The sequence below is a fragment of the Chelonoidis abingdonii genome, chromosome 1 (assembly GCF_003597395.2).
Source record: "Chelonoidis abingdonii isolate Lonesome George chromosome 1, CheloAbing_2.0, whole genome shotgun sequence".
NCBI classification, from domain to species: domain Eukaryota; kingdom Metazoa; phylum Chordata; order Testudines; family Testudinidae; genus Chelonoidis; species Chelonoidis abingdonii.
In genome coordinates, this window is record NC_133769.1 from 29,933,245 (window position 1) to 29,946,827 (window position 13,583).

The 13,583-nt window shown below is 42.9% G+C and overlaps 1 protein-coding gene across 1 annotated transcript in view; it reads right to left on the reverse strand.

Annotated features, from left to right (window-relative positions):
* COG5 (component of oligomeric golgi complex 5) overlaps positions 1-13,583 on the reverse strand; it is a 380,013-nt gene that overhangs the window by 41,554 nt on the left and 324,876 nt on the right. Inside the window, 4 exon segments of the mRNA XM_075064882.1 lie at positions 1,426-1,663; positions 4,438-4,541; positions 5,354-5,416; positions 8,402-8,512. Coding sequence (XP_074920983.1) covers positions 1,426-1,663; positions 4,438-4,541; positions 5,354-5,416; positions 8,402-8,512 — 516 coding nt within the window.

Sequence of the window (13,583 nt, forward strand, 5' to 3'; positions counted from 1 at the left end):
GCTGTGACTCCTAAGCTGGGTGAGTGGCTCCAACAGATCCCAGGAACAACATCAGAGCTCTCTCTCCAGAAGAGAGCAGTGCTAGGAACAGCTAAGATACTGCGCAGAACCCTCAAACTCCCAGGCCTCTGGTAGAGGACCCGAGGTTGAGGAAGACACATACCACCCATAGGGTGAGAGGGGAATTTTTTTTTTATATATATAAAGGCACTCTATACTGTAATATCAGATATAAAAACTTACTGAATTTAAGAAGTACATCAATATTTATGCAGGAGAAGGAATCAATTGTCCTCCTCACCCCACATTTTAGGTCATTCTGGCCCCTTTCCTGTTCCCACTGAAGTCAATGGAAAATCTCACATTAACTTTCTTGCTGAAGGATTGTGATGCTACAAACTAATCGGTGAATCCAGGTGGTTTATTCAGTGGCATGCGGCTGGGGCCATTACACAGTTTAGCTTGAAGCAATGAGCCTTGAAGGCCACAAGACCTGGGTCCCACCTGTTCCCTAGTAGTAGCCAATTCCACAACTAAGGGCTCTATATGAAACGCTCTGTCACCAGCCTTCTTGGATTTGACCCTCAGCTATGTCAGCCAAGCCCTGTTGAATTCAGCTGGAGGCAGAGCCTGTCTCTGAAATGTTTGGATCTTAAGCTGCTCCTTAGAGCTTTGAAAATAAGGACGAATACCCTGAAATTGACCTAGAATCAAAGTGCTGAATATTTGTGTTACGTTCCCTAACAGTTCACTCTGCACTGTATTTCTATTAAGATTCTTTCCTCTGAAAATAGGAAGTAGCTCACTGGAAACTGGAATTATCTACTTGATTGTGCTTAGTTCGCCAGTCCAATATAAGTTAAGGCAAAAAATATGAAACAGAGAAATGAACTGTGTCACCAACAGAACCTCAGACAACATTGTAATGTTTTCAGTATTCATAGCAAGGTGCAGGCCTTTCACACTCTATTTATGTTTATTTGTATGCTACACTGCAAAGTAGGTCAGTTCATGATCATAATCAGTGCTGGCACTGTGGGACATAAAGCAATTAAGAAAGGAAAACCATCTTACAGGGAGGTGGCGTGGGGGGAGTGGTAGCAAATGATGGATCTAGCATTGAAGACTATTGTTCTGTATTAAAAGGTTTCAAAATGCTGATGAATTTCAAAGCATCAATAATTTGACAGGAAGGTATAGGGCTTTACTGAATTTGCCTTATGATGAGAACATCATCATTAATTATTTAGAGGATAAATTTCTCAAGATTCAGTTTCTCACAGGATGAAATCTTGCAGACCCAACTAAGTTGTATAGACAACAGGCAGCTGCAAAGGAAAAAAAAAAAGTGCATATTTACCAAGTACATGTTTCCATTAAAAGAGGGAAATAAACAAAATGGAAGCCAGCCCTGGTTAAGTCTACCTGTGCAAAGTCAGCAGCAAGTCGCATTTTCCCACCTTCACCAAGGGGTCTCAGTAGACTGGCATTGCGAATAAAAAGTTCAATTGCTCTCTGAGCAATGGCTTCTGTGTTGTCAAAGACAAAGTCGAAACACTCAAAGTGTCTAAAGTAGTCGCTCATGACTCTTGCTATGAAGCCCTGTAGTTCCTTCATGTAGAGAGAACAAGGGACATCTGGTTTTCCTGAGCTGGATAATGATCTGCCAAAAATGAAAAAAGATGCTAAATCCATTTTTATAATACAACTAAAAATCATTTGTTTCTTTTTAATTTTCTTCTTATCCCAGGTAGTAATTTTCCTTTGGTAGCATGAATTTCAGCATCCTATTTCTGTTCGGAACAAAGGAGTATGTAAATCCCTCTGGGACTGCAGTCCAAAAGATCTCTTGATCTACCATTGTTACCATCACAAGATAGAGGAAACCACCCCCTCCTATCCAGCTTGCAGACCCTCCATCAGCCTGGAGTTTAAAGCTCTAAACCAGCTCCCAAATTTAAGTGTCCCAGCTGTTTGTATAATATTCTAATAGATCACATAATATCAAGCTACATCTCACAAGGTTACTAGTGCAGTCTGTCCCAAGCCCAATCACTGCACAGAATTAGTCTCTTAGATTGTTGAAGTCCCACACCCGGGATTATAGGCACTCTCTTCTAATCAGTGAAGAAACAGAGCCCTGCAAGACATAGGACATGGTAATCAGTAATTGCTCTCTTTCTCTTTGAATCATAGCCAGGCTGTAGAGTCCTCCGAGACGTCAATGGGAGTTGAGGGCACATAACATCTTGCAAGATTTAGTCCACAGTCTGAATCAAAAGATCAAACCAGAGAGTGTGTGTTAATGCCAGCAGCAGGAAAGGTTGCAGCAGGTAAAAAAAATTGTAAAAGCCAAGTGGAAAAGCAAAAGGGAAAAACATCTTTGAAAAGATACTGTTTTCAACAGATTTATTTTTTTAAGAAAGGAGAATGGATGAACTGTAGCAAGATGTGCAGGGAAGCAAATAATACCCACTATGGCTCACCATTACTTGTGTCTGTGGATAAAGATAAAGGGTGTTAGAGTGCATGTACCTACCAGGACCAGGCTCTCTTAGCAGGCCTCAAATATAGCTATGTCTTTCCTGGTTTGGAAAGCCCTTCACGAAGAGAGTCTGTTCAAAATCAACCTCCTCAGACCAATGGCCCATCTAGCCCAGTGCCGACATTGGCCAGTGCCAGACAGTTCAAAGGGAATGAACAGAACAGGGCAACCTTCAAGTCATCTATTCCCTGTCACCCAATTCCAGCATCTGACAATCAAAGGCTTAAGGTTACCCAGAGCATGAGGTTGCATCTCTGACCATCTTGGCAAATGACCATTGATGGACCTATCCTCCAGGAATTCATCTAATTCTTTTTTGAATCCAGCTATAATTTTGGCCTTCACAACATCTCCTGGCAGTGAGTTCCACAGGTTGACTGTGTAGTGTGTGAAGAAGTACTTCCTTTTGTTTGTTTTAAACCTGATGCCTATTTATTTCATTAGGTGACTTGCGGTATGTGAATGGAGTAAAGGAGTAAATAACATTTTGTATTCATTTCTCCACACCACTCATCGTTTTACAGACATCTATCATACCCCCCCTCTGTCATCTCTTTTACAAGCTGAAAAGTCTGTCTTTTTCTCTCTTCTCATATAGAAGCTGTTCCACACCCTTGATCATTTTCGTTGCCCTTCTCTGTACTTTTCCATTTCTAATATAACTTTTTTGAGATAGGACGATCAGAACTGCATGCAGTATTCAAGGTGTGAGTGTACCATGGATTTATGATATTTACTGTCTTATTATCTATTCCATTCTTATTGGTTCCAAACTTTGTTAGTTTTTTTGACTGACACTGCAAATTGAGCAGATGTTTTCAGAGAACTATTCACAATGACTACAAGAACTTTCTTGAGTGGTAACAGCTAATTTAGACCCTATCATTTTGTATGTATAGTTGGGATTATGTTTTCCTATAAGCTTTACTTTGCATTTATCAGCACTGAATTTCATCTTCATTTGTTGCCCAATCACCCAATTTTTGTGAGATCCCTTTGTAACTCTTCACAGTCTGTTTTGATCTTAACTATCGTGAATAATTTTGTATCATCTGCATACTTTCTCACCTCGCTGTTTACTACGTTTTCCAGATCATTTATAATTATGTTGAACAGCACTGGTCCCAGTTCAGATGACTGGGGGAACACCGCAATTTACCTCTCTCCATTGTAAAAACTGACCATTTAGTCTTACCCTTTGCTTCCTGCCTTTTAACCAGTTACGATCCATCAGAGGACCTTCCCTCTTATTCCATGACTGCTTACTTTGCTTATACATTTTGTAATACAAGTGGTCAAAAAATGAAAATGCAAATTTTTTTTTAATTTTGCAGCTGTTTTCATTTTATAAGACTCAAAACTGATCCCCATTATTGTTTTTTCAAAAAATTTCATTTAATTTTTAATGGGAATTTTAATCTAAAACCTTACAGAAAATGTTATTGAAAACAGTTATCAGAATATTTTATTTACCAAAATCCATTTTTCACTAAACACATTTTGATAGCCATTCAGAGTTTATAATGTAGATAAAAATGTCTACGAAAATTTTAGATAAAAAAGCCACAAAGTTTTTTCTGAAAAACAAAACTGTTCACAAAAACATTGGTTTTGAATAAAGCTCTTCTTACTTAAAAAAACTGAAAATTTTTGACAAATTTTACTTCAAGATAACCAAAATAAAAGGACAAAGGCAAGTGTGATATGATTTTGGCCACTCAGTTCAATGGCCAGCCATGTTGCTGCCTTCGGTGCAAAAAGACAATCAAGTATCATGAGCTTCCAGACAAGTGATCCTGTTGCAAAGGTCACTGTGGTATTAACAGTATATTAAGCATATATATTATTCTTTACCAAGACAATGCCATATTATGAAGATAGTGGCTGATTACCCAGAAAAATCTTCCTGATGCATAGTGATGATAATGGCCTCCACTGAGTCTCCTACCGAGTTCAGTAGGGGCTGCACAGCACTACCCATGAGATCATAGATTGTCTAAAAAAAAGTGAGAAGACGAAATCAGTAATGAACAAAAAGTACATATACTGACACCACCAAAATTTAAGATAAATTTAGTACAGACATTTGCCTCCTTTATGTTACTAGTGCCCTTTTATTCCATACTGGAAACATTTAAAGGAAAGGAAAATGGAAATCTTACAACATTTAATCTGTGCAACCATTTCAGTAAGGTAGAGAAATAAAGGCCACTTTACTGTTACTACTTTACTTCACAGTGGCGATGCACATTGACATCCCCTGTATATAAAGATACATATTTTAATGCACACACGTATGCCTATTATCATCTCCTGCTGTAGGCATGGCCTCCTGTCCTCTACTTGTCATCATCACTCCAGACAGCGAATATAGAGGGATGGGTCCAGACAGCCATCACCATAGAAACCCGGATGTACAAGGTTACTCATCACCCTGAGAGACAAAAGCACCAAACTGGTGAGGAAAGAGGGAGTGGAGGATCCAGTGCTTGTTGTGTGAAGATTGTAGGGAATTACATTTATTGTTAAAGCAGATGTATGGGTTCCAAGCATCATCAAGCTATCAGAACTCTCAAATACAAATACTTCTTAAATCAAAATAGCCTACTCATCCACAAATAGTTAGAGGAAGTACAAATTACAGAGAATTTGAAATTAATGCATATTTTGGCCAGAAAGTAAGGTCCATATTGACAAAAAATGCCAGAACAAGACAAAACTCACAAGTTAAGTTACAGTGCCCATTGGAAGTATGGTAAATACAACAAACGTTCAATCTAATTTTATAGCATGTTGACATTCAATTACCTTTAAGGCTGTAGCTATAGTTTGTTCAGCAGCTGCCGGGAATGAACTCTGGCTGGAAACTACCTAAAATATGTAAACAACTATTAAAATAGTCAAAGCTTAGTGAATGATTAATGACCCCAGAATTTTGTTTGGACTGAAAACATTTTTAGCTATTGAAACAAAAGTTGGCCATATTTATAAATAACGAACAAATGTGTTATTGATGGACAAGATTTTAAAAGTTAGAAAATTCCACAATATGAAACCACTTTGTCAAAAAATACTTTTGTCCTTCTTACAGTATTTAACAGCACTTTGCAGCCCAAAAAGTTCAACTGGTAAATCATAGTGACAAAATAATATTTTAATAAAAACATTCTGATTCTAGGGAGGATTTTTGAAATGCAGCATCTACTTTTCTAGAGCAATCTGAAGATGCAAATGCCAGCTTGCCACTGCATAGTTATCCAGTCACAACAGTTTTAAACTATGAAAAGTCTACCGTATTAAAAACAAAAACAATACCCAATTTGGTCCAAAATGAAGCATCTATATTTGCCAATGCTCCAGAATAATTATGGCTGACATGGAGAACACTGACATTTGAATACACTTGAATTAATTATCTGTCATTTTGCTTTCTTGATATGCAATGAAGCAGTTCCTATTGAAGTCAAAAGTCCAATTCCCATCAGTTCAACAACATCTGGATAGGCCTTTAATTTTTCTGTATGCCAAATATTAATTATGAAATCTCTAATTTCCAACATTTGCAGCTTTACGTAAGAGACACACAACATGATAAAAGGTGAATGGTCTGTTCTCCTACCGATGTGTGTGGGGTTTATGGAGAGCTGTGCAGCTGTAAATAATTGTAGGAATTCCTTGTAAGTTAAAATCCTACACTTGAAATAATTGCTCAAATCCCAGCTACAGTAGCATTTGGACTAGATGTCAAGGATCAAATCTGGAAACATCCCACCAATTTCCTTACAGTTATCAACATGTTATATTTATCTCATTTAAAACAGTGTATTGACCATTAAATTCACAGTTAAGAATGGCTGAGCCATTACAAACACTGAATCTATCTCCCCTTGTAAGTATTCTCACACTTCTTATCAAACTGTCTGTACTGGGCTATCTTGATTATCACTTCAAAAGTTTTTTTCTCATCCTTAATTGGCCTCTCAGAGTTGGTAAGACAACTCCTTCCTTTTCATGTTCTCTGTATGTGTATATATATCTCCTCAATATATGTTCCATTCTATGCATCAGAAGAAGTGGACTGTAGCCCACAAAAGCTTATGCTCAAATAAATTTGTTAGTCTCTAAGGTGCCACAAGTACTCCTGTTCTTTTTGCGGATACAGACTAACACGGCTGCTACTCTGAAACAGTTAAGAATGAATCACATCAGCTCTCTCTCCAATACCAAAGCACACAAGATTCATTACATCAGAATTACCATCTGTTTTCAAAACTCATACAGGTTTTATATGCTATTTGAACCTTTTTATTTTTATTTTTTTTCAAGTCAGCGTCCGCATTCACGATCATGTGTTTATTCAGACCAAGATTTTATCATGTTGAGTAGCAACAGTTTGCTCTGGTTTATACTGACTGTGTAACCATAGTTGGCACTGGGTCAGTAAACTTTATTGGGTATGTCTACATTGCAATTAGAAACCTGTGGAGGTAGGGCTAAAAGGCTGTTCAACTGGGGTATTCAGGTTTGGTCTTCAGCCCAAACTCTGGGACTCTCCCATCTCGCAGGTCTCAGCCCCTTAGCCTTTTTGCGTTGGAGGGTTTGGGAATATTGGTTCCATTCTAAATATTGTTCTATCTCACTGAAAACCAAACTGTTTTTTTAATTAATTATTACAGCAAACTCAGTTGATAGTTCAGTCACCTAAATTCAAGAGAAAATCTATATTCTAGCCAGTTCTTTGACAGTTTCCTAATTTACCACACCACAGGTAAAATGATACATAAGTACACAGACAAGCCAAAAATGTATGATGAAAAGCAGACATATGCTAATCCATCAAACAGTATTCACTAGTTATAACACAAGCAGGGCCGGCTCTAGGCACCAGCAAACCAAGCACATGCTTGGGGTGACACATTTTCATGGGTGGCATTCTGGCCATCTTTTTTTTTTTTTTTTTTGCTTTGAGCAGCAAAAGCCTAGAGCCAGCCCTGGCAGCAGCAGTGCGTTGTGCACAGGGGGAACCCTGGGGCTGCGTGGTTCGTGCTGCGGGGGAGCAGCGCCTGCACCTTGTGGCTGGGCTGGGCAGGCTCTGAGCGGGGGACACTCGGGCTGGGGGCACCCCGTGGGGCACACAGAGCCGCCTGCATGTGCCGCAGGGCGGCCTCCCCCTAGCACTGCAGCCTGGGCTGAGCGAAGCGGCCCCATTTGCCCAGGGACTGCTGCAGAGCAGCCAGAAGCAGCAGCAGCAGTGGGGCCATAGAGGGTGGGGCACTGCTGTGCGGAGCCTGCATACCACTCTCTGAGGCTCCGCTCCCTCTTGGGCTATCCTGTCTGGGCTCCTCAGCTCCCTGCCTGGCCAGTCCTGGAGGCGGGAGCCCTGGCTGGTGGGACCCTGGGCTGAGGTGTGGCCCAGGAGCCTCGCTGCTTACCCCGACCCTCGCAGTGCCAGACTGGCTGGAAGCGAGGGAGGAGTGGGCGGAGTCAGTACTGGTGTGGGGAGTCCAGGGCTGGGGCAACAGAGGTGTGGGTGGGGTGGAGTAGGGGGAGAGCCCAGCGCTGGGGTGGCAGGGGGTGTGGGTGGGGGAGGGCATTGGTGGAAGGGTGAGAGCCCAGGGCCAGGGTGGGGGGCAGCAAAAATTTTTTTTGCTTGGGGCAGCAAAATACCTAGAGCCGGCCCTGAACACAAGCCTCATTTATGCACAAATCACAAACTTTGTTCTATGCTGCTGTTCAAATAATCTTTAAAACGTATTTGTATAAGTTCTCATCAATGCAAGGCTGACTAAGCCTAAGAAAAAGCAAAGCATGTAATCAAAATTAATGACAAGAAGTTAAGTATCGCTGAAAGCTTACCTTCAGCACTGACTGGTGTAGCCTGTACAGTGAATTCACTACAGCCACATTCCTTCTCTGTCCTTCTGTAAGGGGTCCAATCACTTGGCTGGCATCGCCTTGGGTGGACAGCTGCATTAAGTAAATAAATAAGCAAGTGATTTTAAAAATAGTATTATCAGAATGTCAACTCCTTTCTCTTGAAATAAAGTGAGATCTAAAAAAGTAAAATTAGTTAAGCTGAGTGTTGTCTTTACTATTCAGAGCAGAATAAGCAGTATGTCATTTGTAGAAGACAATATCTTCCATTTAACCCATGACATATACATGCATACATATTACACACACACTCACTCAGCCCCGGGTCTCAGAAGACTCATACAAGCAGGGAGCAAGGGCTATCTCCTTCCTCTGTTCCTCCAACAGGTGCTGCCAAACCAATCCACTTGGAGATACAGGGTCTCAGCAGTCTGCCCACCTCTGTAAGTGGCAAAACAGCAAACAGAATGCTGGTATCCCATCTCCCAGTTCCCTACTCTAACCATTAGCCAAGCTTCTCCCTTCAAATGCAGATTTTTGTTGTAAAATACGCTTTTAGAATGACATACACATTAGTAGTTCAAATAAATAAATATAAATGTGATGAATTACAAAAAACAAACAAAACAAAACAAAAAGAATAGGAGAGTGTGACAGGGTGCTGATTAGAAAGACTGCAGAATCAGCCCCCTGCCACGCCAGCCCCATTTAAGTGAATAAAATGGAGCTGGCTGGAAAGAACCTGCCCTAATTGGGGAATGAGAGCCAGCTGCCAGCCCATTTAGCTCAGGACTATATAAGAGGCTGGGAAGAAGAAAGCCAGGGTGGTGGGACGGAGGACAGCAAGAGAGTGCAGGCAGGGAGAAAGCCCTTTCCTCCTGGATTCAGCCACAGAACTGTGTATGCTGTATGGTTTGAAGGTGGTGGGAGCACAAACTGGTAAATAAAAGCACCAGTGGTTCCTGAACCCAAGGGTCTGAGTGACTTTATCTGAGCATAATCGAGACAAGAGCCAGGAGGGCCAGCTGCACTCTGCTACGGAGAGGTTGTCACGTGCTATTCCTAACATTAAAGGGAGTCCTTGCATAAATCACCACAGAGCAAAATCAAAATTTACTCCAGAATAGAGAACACTGTGCCTTCACATTTAAAGTACATGAAGGATGTTTTCTTGGTCATACAAATGATGTTGAAATCATAAAGTACAAGGATCAGACATATGACTATTTAACTATGGTCTCATAAGGAAATCACAGGGAATGTTTACTATTTAAAATAAAGTCAAATTTGGAAAAATAACTAGAAATTTTCTTATACACCAGTAAGGTGCAGAAACACAACATTCTGTTAAAACAACTACACTGGTTTAAGTTGATTGAGTGAATCTTAAAAAAAAAAAACGTGTCAAGTAATTACAGCATGAATACTATTAATACACAATGTCACTGAGCTATGATTCTGTTATCATCTACATATATTCCAAGACACAAGTTTATACTCAATTAAAGTCCCAGAGAAATAAGCCTAACTCTTAAGATCCTCCAGCAAGAAGGCATTAAAACCCCAGAACAAACAGTGAGTGACCTTTACTGAAATCTATTCAAATAACCTATTCATAGCTGCTCAGAAAATAGACAGTCAAAATATACACGAGTAAAAATTAAAAGAACATTCTGAAAACATGCAGCACAAGCATAACAAGAGAACACTTCTTAAAATGATATAACACAATACATCTTAATTAAAGAAAGAATATTGCTTTAACTCATAGTTCTTCTAAGGATTTGAGCACTCAACATAAACATCAAAATAGCAAATGCATGGTGTAACAGGTTGACTTGCTTCTTTAAGGCCAACCCTAGTTAGGAAATAGCCACAGTTGAACATGGTTCACCTGCTTCCCCCTACAAAAGGCAGCAGGAAGCTGCAGAGAGAGAGGGATGCTCAGAGAGAAAAATACAAGTACTTTTTTTGTAACTGGTGTTCTTTGAGATGTGTTCCTCATGTCCATTCCATTGTAGGTGAGTGTGCTCCCCAATGCACCAGTGCCGGAAGTTTTTCCCTCAATGGTATCCACAGGGGACCGGCTTTAGTGCACTCTGGAGTGGTGCACATATGCCACAGTATGAGGGGTGCTGCCAGCTCCCCCCATCCTCACTTCCTTCTTGCCACACACTCTGACAATGTGGAAGGAGAGCAGGTCATGGAACGCACGAGCTACACATCTCGAAGAACACCAGTTACGAAAAAGATAATTGTCTTTTCTTCTTCTTGCTCATGTCCATTTCGTTGTCGGTGACTCCCAAAGCAGTACCACCGGAGGTGGGTAGGAGTTCATGGACATGTCGATTGCAAAACAGCTCTGCCAAAACCAGCATAATCTCTGGTCTGCTGAGTGATAGCATAATGATTCGTGAACATGTGCACTGAGGACCATGTCACAGCTCTGCATATGTCCTGCATAGGGACCTGTGCCAGGAAAGCTGTCAAAGATGCTTGCGCCTTTGTCAGATGAGCCCTCACTATTGGAGGGGGCATAGCCTGCGCTAACTTGTAGCAAGTGCGGATGCAGGTGATCCAAGCTGAAATTCTCTGAGAGGACACTGGAAGATGACCTTTCATCCTGTCGGCTACTGCAACAAAGAGCTAAGTTGATCTGCAGAAGGACTTGGTATACTCTAAGTAGAAAGCCAATGCCTGCCTGACATCTAGAGTATGCAGGCACCTTTCCTCGTTATTCGTGTGAGGCTTCAGATGTAACACAGGAAGATTGACGTGGAAGTGCGACACCACCTTTAGCGGGAAAGCCTGAAGAACACTGTGTATGGGGACTCTGAAATAAGAGCTCTAATCTCAGAGACTCATATTGCTGAGGTAATGGCTACAAGGAATGCAACCTTTATGAGAGGTGGGAAAGGGAACACAAAGCCATAGGCTCAAATGGAGGGCCCGTGAGCCTGGAAAGGACCAGGTTAAGGTCCCATTGAGGAACCGGGTCCCGGACTGGTGGAAACACTCTTTCAAGGCCTTTCAGGAACCTAGCCGTCATGTCTCATGAAAAAGCCAACCTACCCTGGACTTGAGGGCGGAAGGCTGATGTGGCTGCCAGGTGAACCTTGATTGAGGAAAGGGCGAGGCCCTGATTCTTTAGGTGAAGCAGGTAATCTAGAATGCACTGCAGCGATGACTGGATCAGGGAGATATTCCGCACCACTACCCAGGAGGAGAACTGCTTCCACTTTGCCAGGTTAGTGGCTCTTGTTGAGAGCTTTCTGCTCTCCAGGAGAACCTGTTGCACCTGACAAGAGCAGGCCAACTCCTCTGGGTTCAGCCATGCAGCATCCAAGCCTTGAGGTGGAGTGACACAAGGTTCAGGTGCAGTAGCTGACCATGGTCCTGCAATCGTAGGTCCGGGCGGATGGGAAGTGTCTGTGGGGGCACTATGGCCAGGTCCATGAGCATGCTGAACCAATGCTGGTGTGGCCAAGCTGGGGCAATCATGATGTCCCAGGCCTTTTCCTCATATTCTTCAAGAGGACCATGTTGATTCGCGGAATAGGTGGGAAGGCATAAAGCAGGTTTCCTGACCAAGACAGGAGAAAGACATCGGAAAGTAAGCCTCTGCCAAGGCCTTGCAGGGAGCAGAACACGTGACACTTCCTGTTCTGTCTGGTGGTGAACAGCTCTACTCAGGGAGTCCCCCCCTCAGGAACATTGTCCTGACAACCTCCAAGTGAAGAGACCATTCGCAGTGAGAGAAGAAGGACCTGCTGAGGTGATCTGCCAGCGTGTTCCTCATACCGGGAGGGTGCAAGGCTTCCAGGTGGATCGCATGCTGGATGCAAGATCCCACAGACAGAGGGCCTCCTGGCACAGGACCGATGACTTGGCTCCTTCCTATCTGCTGACATAGAAAATGGAAGCCATGTTGCCCATCAGCACCTGCACCACCCGACCGAAGAGGTGGGGAAGGAACACAAGCCAGCAAAATGGCCCTCAGCTCCCTGATGTTTGCATGAAGTGCAAGCTCTTCCCTGGACCATGGGCCCTGCGTGCACAGTGTGCCCAGATGTGCCCTCCACCCGAAGTCAGATGCATCCGATATTAGTGAGACCATGGGCTGCGGGCTTGCAAACTGCACACCTTCCAGTACTATCGCCAGGTCAGACCACCATTGCAGGGCAGTAAGTATCCATGGCGGAATCATAAGGATCTTATTCAGGTGATGTCTGGCCGGAGAGTAAACCATGACTGAAGAGGGCAAAGCCTGAGCCCTGCATGTTGAATGACATATGTGCAGGCAGCCATGTGCCCTAGAAGTCTGAAGCAAACCCAGACAGTAGTGAATGGGTGGGCAGTGACACTTGCAATGAGCTCCGACATTGCCCTGAACCTGGCCTCCGGCAGAAAGGTTCTGGCTGGGTCAAGTCTAGGACTGCTCTGATAAATTCTAGCCTTTGAATTGGAACCCATGTTGATTTCTGTTCATTTATCAACAGGCCCAATGCTTGGCAGGTGGCTTGTAACATCTCGATGCTGTGCTGAACCTGTCCTTCCAATCAGCCCTTTATGAGCCAATCGTCGAGGTACGGGAAGATCTGAATACCTTGACATCTGAGATAGGCTGCTACTACTGACATGCACTTTGTGAACACCCTTGGCGCCAAGGCTAAGTCAAAGGGAAGCACTGCACTGACCCGACCAAGAAGCGCAGGAACCTTCTGTGGCCAGGGAAAATTGAAATGTGGAAGTATGCGGCCTACCGGTCTCCAGGATCCGGGGACAGAATGATGGAGGCCAGAGAGACCATCTGGAACTTCAACTTCTTAAGACATTTGTTGAGGTTCTGCAGGTCTAGAATGGGGGGCATGCCCCCTTTGGCCTTTGTGATAAAAAAAGTAGTGGAAGTAAAACACTTTTCCCCTTTGGTGCTCAGGGACTTCCTCCACCGCTCCCACTCATAGGAGGCTTTGCACCTCCTGAATGTGGCAGATGCTTATGAGAAGGGTCTCTGAAGAGGGATGAGGAAGAGGGGTGGAAGGAGAGTATAGAAATGAAATGGAGGGTATAACCCCTTGCCACTGTGCTGAAGACAGGGCTCTGAACAGGCCTGGCTCCCAAATCTATGGGGCTGTTGCGGCTTAAACTGCTTCCTGACCGGGCC